At 51.3% G+C, this 11,041-nt stretch overlaps 1 protein-coding gene across 1 annotated transcript in view; it reads left to right on the top strand.

The window, feature by feature from the left end:
• Positions 1 to 5,320: 5,320 nt before the first annotated feature.
• DRGX (dorsal root ganglia homeobox) overlaps positions 5,321 to 11,041 on the top strand; it is a 24,556-nt gene continuing 18,835 nt past the window's right edge. The window contains 4 exon segments of the mRNA XM_006757155.2: positions 5,321 to 5,477; positions 5,721 to 5,821; positions 6,708 to 6,809; positions 9,670 to 9,961. Coding sequence (XP_006757218.1) covers positions 5,321 to 5,477; positions 5,721 to 5,821; positions 6,708 to 6,809; positions 9,670 to 9,961 — 652 coding nt within the window.

Here is an 11,041-nt window from a genome sequence, read left to right as displayed (position 1 = left end):
GCACGCGCCTCGCCCAGGCGCGTGTTCCCGCGCGGGGCGGCCAGGCCTTTTGTTTCCAACGCGCTGTGCGGTTCAGGTCGAGGCTGGATCCCAGGCGGTGGCACGGCCCCGACCCCCCTCCTGGCCACGGCTCCGGCTCCCGAACGCAGCATTAGAATGTTTATAAAATATTCAATTTATGCAGTCTGTCCAAGAAGCCATCGGCCCAAAATAAAATCAGCAGTCTAGACGGAACACAGACACCAGAACTTATCAACAGTTGTCTGACTTGCATCTTCTGATGCATCTTGAGTGGGTCATAATACCAACTTTATTTTCAGTGGTGCATAAATTAATTACACGCATTTAATAACCAAAATATCATTATATTCCCCCTTTAATATCATAAAGGCTTTCCGCCAGGGAAGCACTTAATAGTGCAGGGGGCCGTAACGGGCTATTATCTTGGTGTAATGCTATTACAGAACCAATTATGCGCCATTAGACTTGCTTTTTTTGCAGTTTATGTGATTTGATCCAATCCCGCGCCCCTGACTTGAAAATTTCAGCCCGGTGCTTTAGAGTTTAATTTTCGCCCAGGCAGAGGGAAGGGCGGTCCCTCTCCGCTGAGCGGCTGCCTCGGATGCATTTTAAAAGTAATTGCGAAGGGTCCCACCGCATATCATTTGCATGGAGAAGCAACCATAAATCCAGGGACCCCTCGCTGAGAACAAAATCAAACTTTCCTTTTGTACGGTCGCTTGGAAAGGGAAGCCGTGTGCAAAGAGTCCCCCCAAAACCCATCCGGCGGCGAAAATTAGCAGCGCTTTGTCAATTCGAAGCCCGGGAGCCGCCTGGCCCGTGACGGGGGCGCGCCCGAGTCTAAACTCTCCGGGAGAAAGAAGGTTTGCGTCCGGGGACTGAAATGGGGGTGGGGCGGAGTGTTAGGAAAATATTGCCTTTTCGCGGGGGTGGTGGGAGTGCTGGTTGTTACTATCCTCTTTGAAAAGAAACGAGGGAAAAGATTCCTGGTGTTTGCTGAGAAATGACGGTTGTTTTTTTTTTTTTACACCACGTGGGCCATTTGTAAGGCCCAATAGACCTATCCAAGTTACTCGCTGTAGACAGCGCTGGAAATAATCAGATTAAGGCCAATTATGCGTGAGATTATAAAGGCGAGTGCCGAGCCGCGGTGCGCGCTGTAGACAGACAGCAAGACATCTGGCCACTTCCCGAATCACTTTCCTGGTTATCTGCTTTCCCAAGATATTATTTCTTCCAACTCTGAACTTGGTAAAAGCTGTTAGGTATAGTTTCAGTCTAATTATAAATACCACCAGATAATCCTGATCCCATGCAATTCGCTGTGTAACTGAACTTTGGCTGTTGCTAGGAAGGTTGGTCTAGATCATACCAGTGCTGAAATCCCAGTAGCTGAAAACCACTTAATTTCTTCTAGTTCATGTTCCATTTCCATTGCAGGTCAGCTCAGGGGATCAGTTCTACATGGGCACTGGGGAACTCAAGATCACGGAGACCACACAATACTGTAAGTGCTCTGTTTGGAATACACGGTCTCCTTATTTGTGGGTCAGAAGAGATAGGGAAAGGATCACCTGTCTGCTCTGAAACTATCTGGCTTAGATGTGAGCACATGATTCTGGCCACAGGCCATTGGCCGGCACTTGCTCTGGGGCCTCACCTGACGCCTGGCGGGCAGTGTGGTAGCCTGGATGTTGGATCTGCCCAGCCCCCTCTCTGTTGCCGTCGCCACCTGCCTCCCACCTCTCTCCCCGCCGGAGCTGGGCGGCCTCGGGCTCTGCCGCAGGAACCAGCAGGGTCCTCCCAGCACAGATGCCCGTGTCACGCCTCTAATCGCTCCCCTCCCCGCCCCCAGCCCATGGGCCGCATCAATCTTTCACGGTATTTTGCGAACATCCCGAAAACCCAAGGTGGACTGGGGAGTTGGTTTGAATTGTCCTGGGTCAGACCAAGATCAGAACAACCCTTGCAGGCTGCTCACACCGGCACCGCACCGGCACCGGCACTGCACCGGGCATTATTGCTGCGGGCGGTGGTCAGGGTTTGTTCCCGGCCACCTTGGCCTTTCAGAGCCAGCTGGCCCTGACCACCAGGGGCCCGAGGGCCCTGGCCTGGGCTCATCGTGGTGACTCACTGGATTTCTGACCTCAAATCAACCACTGCTCACTCCCAGGGGCAGCCCCATGGCCAGGATTTGGTTCTTTGAGGGTCTCCAGGATTTAGAAAAAATTCTACCTTAGGATCCCTGTGGTGGTCTCTGTACTGAATTTAGGTGGGGGTACCTGTGAAGGGACAGCTAGGCTCTCCAGTGCCCCCGGATGGGGAGGGTGGTCTCCAGGAGTGGGTCCTCCACAGAAGGGGGATTAGCATGTGCCAGGCAAAGGCAGAGCCACACACTCTGGCCCTTTAGGCCGGGCAGAGCAGTGGTCTCAGCCCTGGGGCATTAGGACTTTTCTAACTGTGGGAGTAACACCAGTACTTGGCTTTGGCAATCCACTCCTTTGATTTATTTGTGGGGTAAAGACTTTGGGAGGCCAAGAAATCAGGGAGGCTGGGGCAGGACAGTGGTGTGAGACACCGAGACATCAAAGGAGGCTGGTCCACCCTGCCCTGGTTACCTGGAGCAGTGGCTGAGCTCGGCTGGCCAACCGCACAAGGACTTCAGAAGTTTATGTTTCCCAAGGAAGCTTTGGAGAGTTTAGCAGGCTTTTCTAGAGGTGGCTAACGAGGACCAGTGGGTAAGCCCTGCCAGCTTGGTCAGCATTTCTAAGAAGGAAAGGCCGACACTTACCTGCATTTCACCTCCTCTTACCCCCAAGGACCCATGGTGATTGGCGTTATGAAAGGTTGGAGAGGTACACCCCCTTACATCAGACCCCAGGGCTGGAGGGAGACCCTCTGAATATGTGGTGGACACATCGTCCCTGTACTTCTGAACCTTGGTCTGGAGTGATTGATGCCCAGGGGCCCACCCTTCTGGTCAAAGTGAGGAAGGCTGAGGTTTGGGCAGGTGGTGGGCCATGGGGAGACTTACAGGGGAAGCCCTGCCGGCAGGGGCAGGGCGGGCTGCAGAATCCACTCGCGGAGAGTTCTCGCCCAGCTGGTCATGAGGTCCAGCCCCGCACACTGAGCTGCTCACTGCTGTCCGCTATGCCCAGTGAGCTTCCCTCGCACCCACACCCAGGCACAGGCTGTCTTGATGCTGATTCTATTCAGAAGCAAAGGAGGTCCTTCAGGGCCTTTTGTTTTATCTCTGCAGACGTTCCTAAGCCAGTTTTGCAGGAAGGTGATCTGCTTCAGCGGGAAAGGCTGAGAATAGAATTTGGATATGACATCTCATTATAGCCTGTCAGCTTTTTAATTTTAATTTTTTGTTAATCTGGAGAGGCATAAAGTAGAAAGCACAGCATGGTTCAGAACCACACTTCTCAGATCATTTTTTTGTGGTGTTAAATTAAAAAGTACTCCATATAGCTGCTTAGGAAATTAAAATAGAACAGAAACCTAAGTGAAAAGTGAAATTCTCTTTCCCCCCCCCCCCGCCCCCCCCCCGAAAAGCACTTCTTGTTGCTGGTTTCTTGTCATTCCTCCAGGAAAAACAGGCTTTTACCATCATTTATATATTTTTCTCTCTCTGTGTTACACATTGTTTGTACTGAAATCATAGTACCAAGTCATTCAGGACTTTGCTTTTTTCATTGCATAATATATGTTTGGAAGATTTTTTCCATGTTGCTGTATCCTGATCTCCTGGCTTATTTTAAATAGCCATGTAGTATTCCACCAGATGCCGTGCAGAATTGTCTCCTGATGGGAACAGTGGTTGTTTCCAGGTGATGTTTATTACCATGTTGCCAGGGACATTCTTCTCTCTTTATATTGCCACCCTGTATATAAATATATTCATAGATTAAATGTCTATATGTGCACTTACATTTTTGGCAAAAATGGTCATTACCCTCTCACAAGGCTATACCAGTAGATGCTGCTACGAATAGGTGAATGGCGGGCACGTTTCAGTACACTCCTATCATGATACCCCTGATGTTTTTTGCCAAAAAACACAGTGGAAATAATAGTTAATGGCTCTGTTTTGTTAAATTGTCAACAAGATTTAACATTTTTCATAAAATTATTGACCATTCTACTTATTTTTAAGTAAAAAGCTCTTCTCATATTTCCTCTTTCCTATTGGGTTGTCAATCTTTGTTCTTATTAATTTGATGAGGCGTCAGCCTTTTGTAAGATTCAGTTGGACGCGCAGTGTTTCATTAAGGTATTATGTGCACCCGAGGTGAGCCAGTGGGGACCAGCGGGAGCGAATCAGGAGACCGAGGCCGATCGTGATGGAGACCCTCAGAGGCCGTCCCACCCTCACCAGCCAGGCCCTCCTTGTTCCACAGGAAGCAGTGTGCTATTCCGCAGAGTACCGGGAGTTCGACTGCCGCGATGATGCTCTTTTAAGCTCCTAATGAACTGGAGTGAAATATTTGTGACTATGGTTTTGAAGAAGAATGCCGTTTGGACAAGAAGAAGGGGGGAGAAGGTTTCACCAGAGAGTGGGGTATTATGGCAAAAAAGGTGGCCCTGGAGAGTGGAATAATAAGTAGGAGGGACTCCCTTTAGTAGACGGAGTTTTTTAAAGCCCAAAGGATCTTGCTTCTTTGGGACTGAGGTCCTTCCGAGGGATGTTGTGGGGCATTGTGGCTCGCCGGCTGCTAGTGCCGAACGCGCAGTGATTCTGAGCCCAGAGCCCATGGCAGGTACAGCATTCACTGGCTAATGGGAACTTGCTCATTTGTTTTCCTAAGGAGCCATTGTGGACTGTCAAGTAAATGGTGCACATTTGGAAAATGATCTGAATGCACATTTGGGGCTAAAGTCTGTTCCGGCTTTATAGGCGCTTTGGAGGCTGCTGGGAGGACAGTGGAAAGATGCCCTTCTTTTCAGGGAAGCAGAAGCAGCGGGCCCTTCTGAGCCCGGTGAGAGGGTGGGTGCCCTCTGAGCGTGGCCCTGTGTAAGTCTGCTTGGAATTCAGGACAGCCACTACTGGGGCAGATTTGTGGTACTGACATCTATGTAGCAGATCCGCTACAGTGCTGATGAGCTGTGACCAACGATAATTAGTATTCATCTGTAAACTTCTTACCTCGTCGTGTCCTGAAGTTCTAGGAGAAAAGTGCTGTGAAAAGCTCTTGGTGTTTTCCTTTCCTTCTCCACCCCCAGTCTTTAACCCTTGTTGTTTGTAGAAATACAGGCAAGTAGACTAACAGGTGAGCAAAGGGAAGCAGCAGCTTCTATGCAAGGCTCTGAGGCGGGGAGTGAGGTGCATTGGACAGAGTGCAGCTGGGAGCTGGGAGCTGGGAGCTGGAAGGTGGATGAAGCCTCCACCTCAAGCCAGTGGCCCTTGCTTGAGACCCGAATTTCTCGACAGGAGAACTGGGCTGTCTTGGGAAGTAAGGTCGCCTCCCGCCCTATGAAATAGGCATAGTTGGGGCTAAAGTCATAAGTTATTGGGACAGACAGAGCACAAGAGAGTAGAAAAGAAGGGGTTTAATAAGAGGAGCAGAGAAGACACTTTGGGGCAGTCAGAGCTCTGTCCGGAGGGCACGGGTTGATGCCGTTGAATGAGCCTGTGTAGCCAGGGGATAGTGTGAATACTGGGGCCACCTGCTCAGGCTGATCCCCTTTGCCCTCAGCAGGCACTGCGCCCTTCGGCAACCACCCTCCTGGAGATTTTGACGATGGGTTCCTGCGCAGAAAACAGCGCCGGAACCGGACAACCTTCACGCTTCAGCAGGTAATGACGGTGTCTTCCGCAAGGTAGCTGTCTCCTGCCTGCGGAAAAATCAGAGTCTTAGCTGCTCTCCTTTGTCTTTTAGAGTAAGGCCAACTGATCATGTTAACGGGATCCTTCTGTTTTCTCAAACAACTTATGTGTCAAGGAACCTGTTTCCGGGAGAGGGCAGAGGACTTTGATTATGATCCCAGATACAGTGAAGAGGCCCTACTGATTGCATGCATTCGCCCGGGGCTGATAGTTTGGGGAGCATTTTAACATCAGCAATGTCATTTGAACCTTGGGAAGGCAGGTAGGACCTTCTTGTCCTTGGGTTGGTAGATGAGAAGGCTGGAACCTAAGAAGTTGGTGGATCTGTAGAAGGTATTGTTGCCCTAAATGGAAGGGCTACAGTTGCAACCCTGATATTGTGTTGCCCGGCTCTGGCCCTGCTCTTAGACCTGCTCAACTTCTGGAGCAAACTGGAGCCAGGAAGTGCTCACCCCTCACCGGCCGTTTCCCTGGGACTGGCCGGAGCAGCTGCAGGTGGTTCTGCTCCTACACCCTGAGTGGAGGCTGTGCGGATTGTTCTCAGTCACAAGGCCACCCTCCCATTTTGATTCTTCTGAACATATTGAAATGCAAACACATATAAATACTCGCACTTCTCTTCTTACTTCTGCTTCTTGGGGAAGCATTGAGGTTGTCAGTAAGACTTAGCTCCTAAGTTATCAGTGGTTGAAATTTTAATTCTGTGGGATCTCTTCAAACAGCTCTTTTCCCCTCTTCCTTGCCGATGTGATCTGTGAAACAGCTTCCTCACCACGGTTAGCAAATGTGAACTATGCTCTGCTTCCTCTCACCTAGCCACAACCTCTCATCAGTAAATAGTCCTTCCTTTTACCAGCTGGAAGCTCTGGAGGCAGTTTTCGCCCAGACGCACTACCCCGATGTATTCACCAGAGAAGAGCTGGCCATGAAAATAAACCTCACGGAAGCCAGAGTGCAGGTGAGCCTTCTGTTCAATTATTTAACTCCCTAATATTAAAACTGGCAAACTTTTTTTTTTGACATCATGACTGCAGAGTGCACATTTGGCCAAAGAAAGCAAATGAAGACTATCTGTCATTTTCATGATGCACTTTAATAACATCAACATAATGTGGAATATTAGATTAGGTTGATTAATCGGTCATTCATAATTAACTAGTGATAATGTTCTACACTAATTTGTCCGCGTCTCTAAGGTACTAAATTACATCAATGCACATCCATTTCCTTGCTTTGGAAAAAAAAAAAAGAGCTGAGATGCTATTCTCAAAGCAGCTCTGACCACTCTGGGCGAAGGCCGGTCAATTGCAGAGAACTGTGTTTTCAGATGGGAACAGGGTTAGGATCTGCTTTCCAGAAATTGCATTATGGCCAACTTTTCCCCGGCACGCGGACTCTTTTAGGGAAGTGAATCCGAAGATCGTGTGCAATTTAAAAGTCTTTAGAGGGCGGCAGCGAAAGGGCTGCTGAGAGACAAGCGTGGCCTGCAGTGACCGGCTCCGGGCAGGCTTTGTTTTTAGAAGCCACACGCGGTTACGTTTAAGTGCACAGACCCGCCGAGCCCAGCAGATGTGCCCGCGCACAGGGGGGCACGCTCACAGCGCTGCCTCTCCAGGCCAGCTAGTCTTTGAGCACAATTATATATTCATTTTATTTATGGGGTTTCCTCCATGCTGGTTTTGTTCTTTTTTTATGTAGGGGCTTGGGGTTAAGACTATGCAAAGATCTAATTGTAGGAAATATAATAGTTTGCTTTCGGTTCCCCTGGGTCATGTTAGTATCTCTTAAAAACCAATGGCTGAAGAGAGATAATGGAATTCTGAGCAGTAAATTGGGGGTTGTAAACAAATTATTTCCCCTATAATCAGATTATGTGATCCTGATGATTAAATCTGAACATGAATCATTGGTCATATGTGGGCAAATTAAACTGATTATTATTTGGAAATGAAAATCTCCTTTGGCCAGGATGCAGTGTCTCCTTTCTTTTTCTAATGCCAGCTTGCCAATAGCTGCCTAAAGACCGCACTGCAAATTGAGATAAATGACACAATTATTGAGCATTCAGAAGTGGGAGATCATAACTTCTCCCTGAAAGGTGCAAGGGTGAGATAGGGGTGGTGACAATTAATGCTGGGAATTGTTGTTGAGGCTGTTGTTGGCTATTATGCAAACAGACAATGGCTGGGAAGCATTTGTTTCTGAGCTCCGAGTGGGGACACGGGCTCCAGGCCTTGGCGGCGGGAAGGGAGATGTGTTTACATTTACACTGCTTGCTCATTCAAATATGATTAATGTTCTATAAAGCAGGGTCTTAATCGAAGCTGATGTTGTCAAACAATAACTAAATAGGGAAATAAACGACTCCATCATGCTCTTTCCTCAGAAGCAGGCGAACTGTCAGTGCAAAGTCATTAAAATATGATAATGAAAAATAGCTCAATTAAATGTTGTCATAGCTGTGACCTTCATTCAATTAAGACCCAAGAAAGTGTCTGCATTTTGCTTTGCATTTAACTGCCCTAAATTTAGAATATAGATAAAATCATTATTCAACGGTTGCTGATATGTGCAATTAAAAGCCAACTAGATTTAAAAAGAGAGAAAGCAAGACCGACAAAGGAGGTTGAAATTCGGAGGCGGAGTCGGCTGGCAGGGCTCAGCCTCGGGACCCCGGGCCAGGCTGCTGGCAGGGGGAGAGGATGCCCTGGGAAAGGAGGGTGGTCTACCAAGCCTTGTTTTTAAGCCAGGAATTGTCTCCTAGGAGAAGGGCCAGGGGATTTGCAGGAAGGAGGAAAGGGCAGCAGGGCTTCCCTGACCTCTGGGGACACGCTGGCCGGGCTTCCCGCTGCCAGGAGGCGCTCCTGCACATGCAGCCTTGGTCCAGGGCTTCCAGGATTCCACACCCGCCTCTGAGGAGGCCCTTAGAGCAGGCGAATGATTATTCGCTGCCTCCCAGCCTGAGGATGGCAGAGACGGTAACACCAGCTAACGCTGACCCAGTGCTGGACCACTCTGCGCCAGGTACCGAGCCTAGGGTTTCATGCATCTGTCGTCTCCTGTAACGCTGGGGTGGCCACTATTATTACCCCGATCTGAATCGTGGCCCCTGGCCATGCCACTGGGTTTCGAGTTGCGGATCTGCCGCTTACCCCCTGAATGACCTTGAACCAGCTAGCGGACCCCTGTGCTTAGTGTTCTCATCTGTGAGGTGGGGACGGTGGGACTGCCTCCCTCATAGACCGCGGTGGACTCTGGACAAGATGCCGGGCTCAGAGTTCTAAACCAGAAGGAACTCCAGAGTCAGCGTGTCCAGTGGGTGCACTGGGCCGCTGCTCACGCATTTGTCATGATGTGCAAGAGGCGATTTCAGGGATCATCACACGTGTGAGGCCAGACACGCAGGCACTCAGGGCAACCTGCTGGAAGTGCGAGTGGGGGTATTTGACGAGAAAGCCCCAGGCCGTGCTTTATAAATGGCTTCATGAGAACCCACCCCTCCAGGAAATAATTTCACGTCAAATAAATGTACTCACGTACATTCGGAATTTCCACAAAACAGCACCTCACCTTTACGCCGGGCAAAGCGTTTGGAGACTTTCTGTGATTTCACACTCTTTAAGGGATGCTCGTCATGCCCTCTGCACTGGCCTTCTGACCGTTGTAGGTCTGCGGCTGCAGTTCAGGGGCGCTGCTTTGGCCGATGATCTTGAGGCGAGGGGAGTGTGCCTCGCAGGCCCGCTGAAGCAGGTGGGCCCAGAGTGCTGGGCAAGGCGGCCAGGCGCTGGGCTGAGTGTGCTTTTCCACCGGGGATTTAGGTTTGGTTCCAGAACCGAAGGGCAAAATGGAGGAAAACAGAGAGAGGGGCCTCCGACCAGGAGCCAGGAGCCAAGGAGTCCATGGCAGAGGTGACCTCGCCGCCGGTGAGAAATGCCACTTCCCCACCCCCTGGGGACCAGGCCCGGAGCAAGAAGGAGGCCCTGGAGGCCCCGCAGAGGTGAGGCTGGCGGGACCCCGGGGACTGCGGGCTGGTGGGCGCGTGGGGCTGAGAGCTCATTGCTTTTCTTTCCCTGTCCGCCCAGGCCCTGTCCCATGTTGCGTCCCTGAAAGGTGAGTGCGGCTCTGCTGGCTGGGAGCCTGGCGACGGTAGACCCACCTGCTTTCTCCACGAGCTCATGCTTGCGCCTGGGCGGGTTCAGCTCCCGCTCTCCTGTTGGTCACGCAGGGTCTGTTTCCACACGCCATCTCGTTTGTGTGCCACGGGGCCCGGGACTAGGTGGCTGTCTCAGGGTCACTGTGTCTGATGGGGCTTGTCTGAGGGGCGCTTGTTTCAAAGTCAGTGCTCTGTGCTCATGGATTCTCCTGGTCACATCCTAGGCGGGGCCTGGGAGGGACAATCACCCCAGCTTACAGGCCCTCTGCGTCCATCTGTCCGTCCATCCATCCGACCGTGGAGCCTGCCACCTGCTGCCCCAGGAACTCCAGCTGGCTGCGGCTCTCACTGTCAGATTTGTTGTCTTATCAGTGGCTGCTGTTGTCTGAGGATGGAAGGCACTCAGGATGTTCTGTCAGGTCCAGAGAGAGGAACCCTTGTGGGCTGTCCCTTGGGGATTTCTGCGCACCCGCTGCTGGATGAGTGGGCCCCAAGCCTCCTCCTCCTGCAGTGGGTCAGGCTGCTGTGTGCCAGGAGCAGGGCTGGGCCCAGAGAGGGTGGGGGTTCATGTTAGTGTTCCCCCGAGGCCTTGCCTATCACAGGGGTCTGGGAGGTGGGGTTGCTTCCTGATAATCAGGGTGGGACAACTCTGCCCCCCTCCGGCCCAGGTGTCCCCAGCTGGTTCTTTGTTAGACTCTGGGAGAGGTAGGAGGGCGTGATGGAGCCTCCCTGGAGTGTCCTGAAGGGAGAGGAAGGCATTCTGGGATAGGGAACAGCACGCGCAAAGAAGCCGGCAGGAGGGAGGTGTGTTGGGGCAGAAAATCAGGCTTTTCTGGAGAATGACTGGTCTGGTGGGTGCCCATGGGGGAGTGTCCAGGGGTGGGAGGTGCCCGGCAGGGGCCTGAGCTCAAAGGCCCGAATGGACTTTCCACTGTCGGAGGTGGAGCCTCAAAGCCTGGAGCCACGTCTGGGCGGTCAGGGAGCTGGGCACGACGGCTGAGGCTCAGAGCCACCAGCTCGGGCCTCGCACCCCCTAG

This window comes from Myotis davidii, unplaced genomic scaffold (assembly GCF_000327345.1).
Source record: "Myotis davidii unplaced genomic scaffold, ASM32734v1 scaffold854, whole genome shotgun sequence".
In the NCBI taxonomy this organism is placed as follows: Eukaryota; Metazoa; Chordata; class Mammalia; order Chiroptera; family Vespertilionidae; genus Myotis; species Myotis davidii.
The sequence above is the reverse complement of the archived record's forward strand: the minus strand, read 5'-3'. Positions and strand labels throughout refer to the sequence as shown.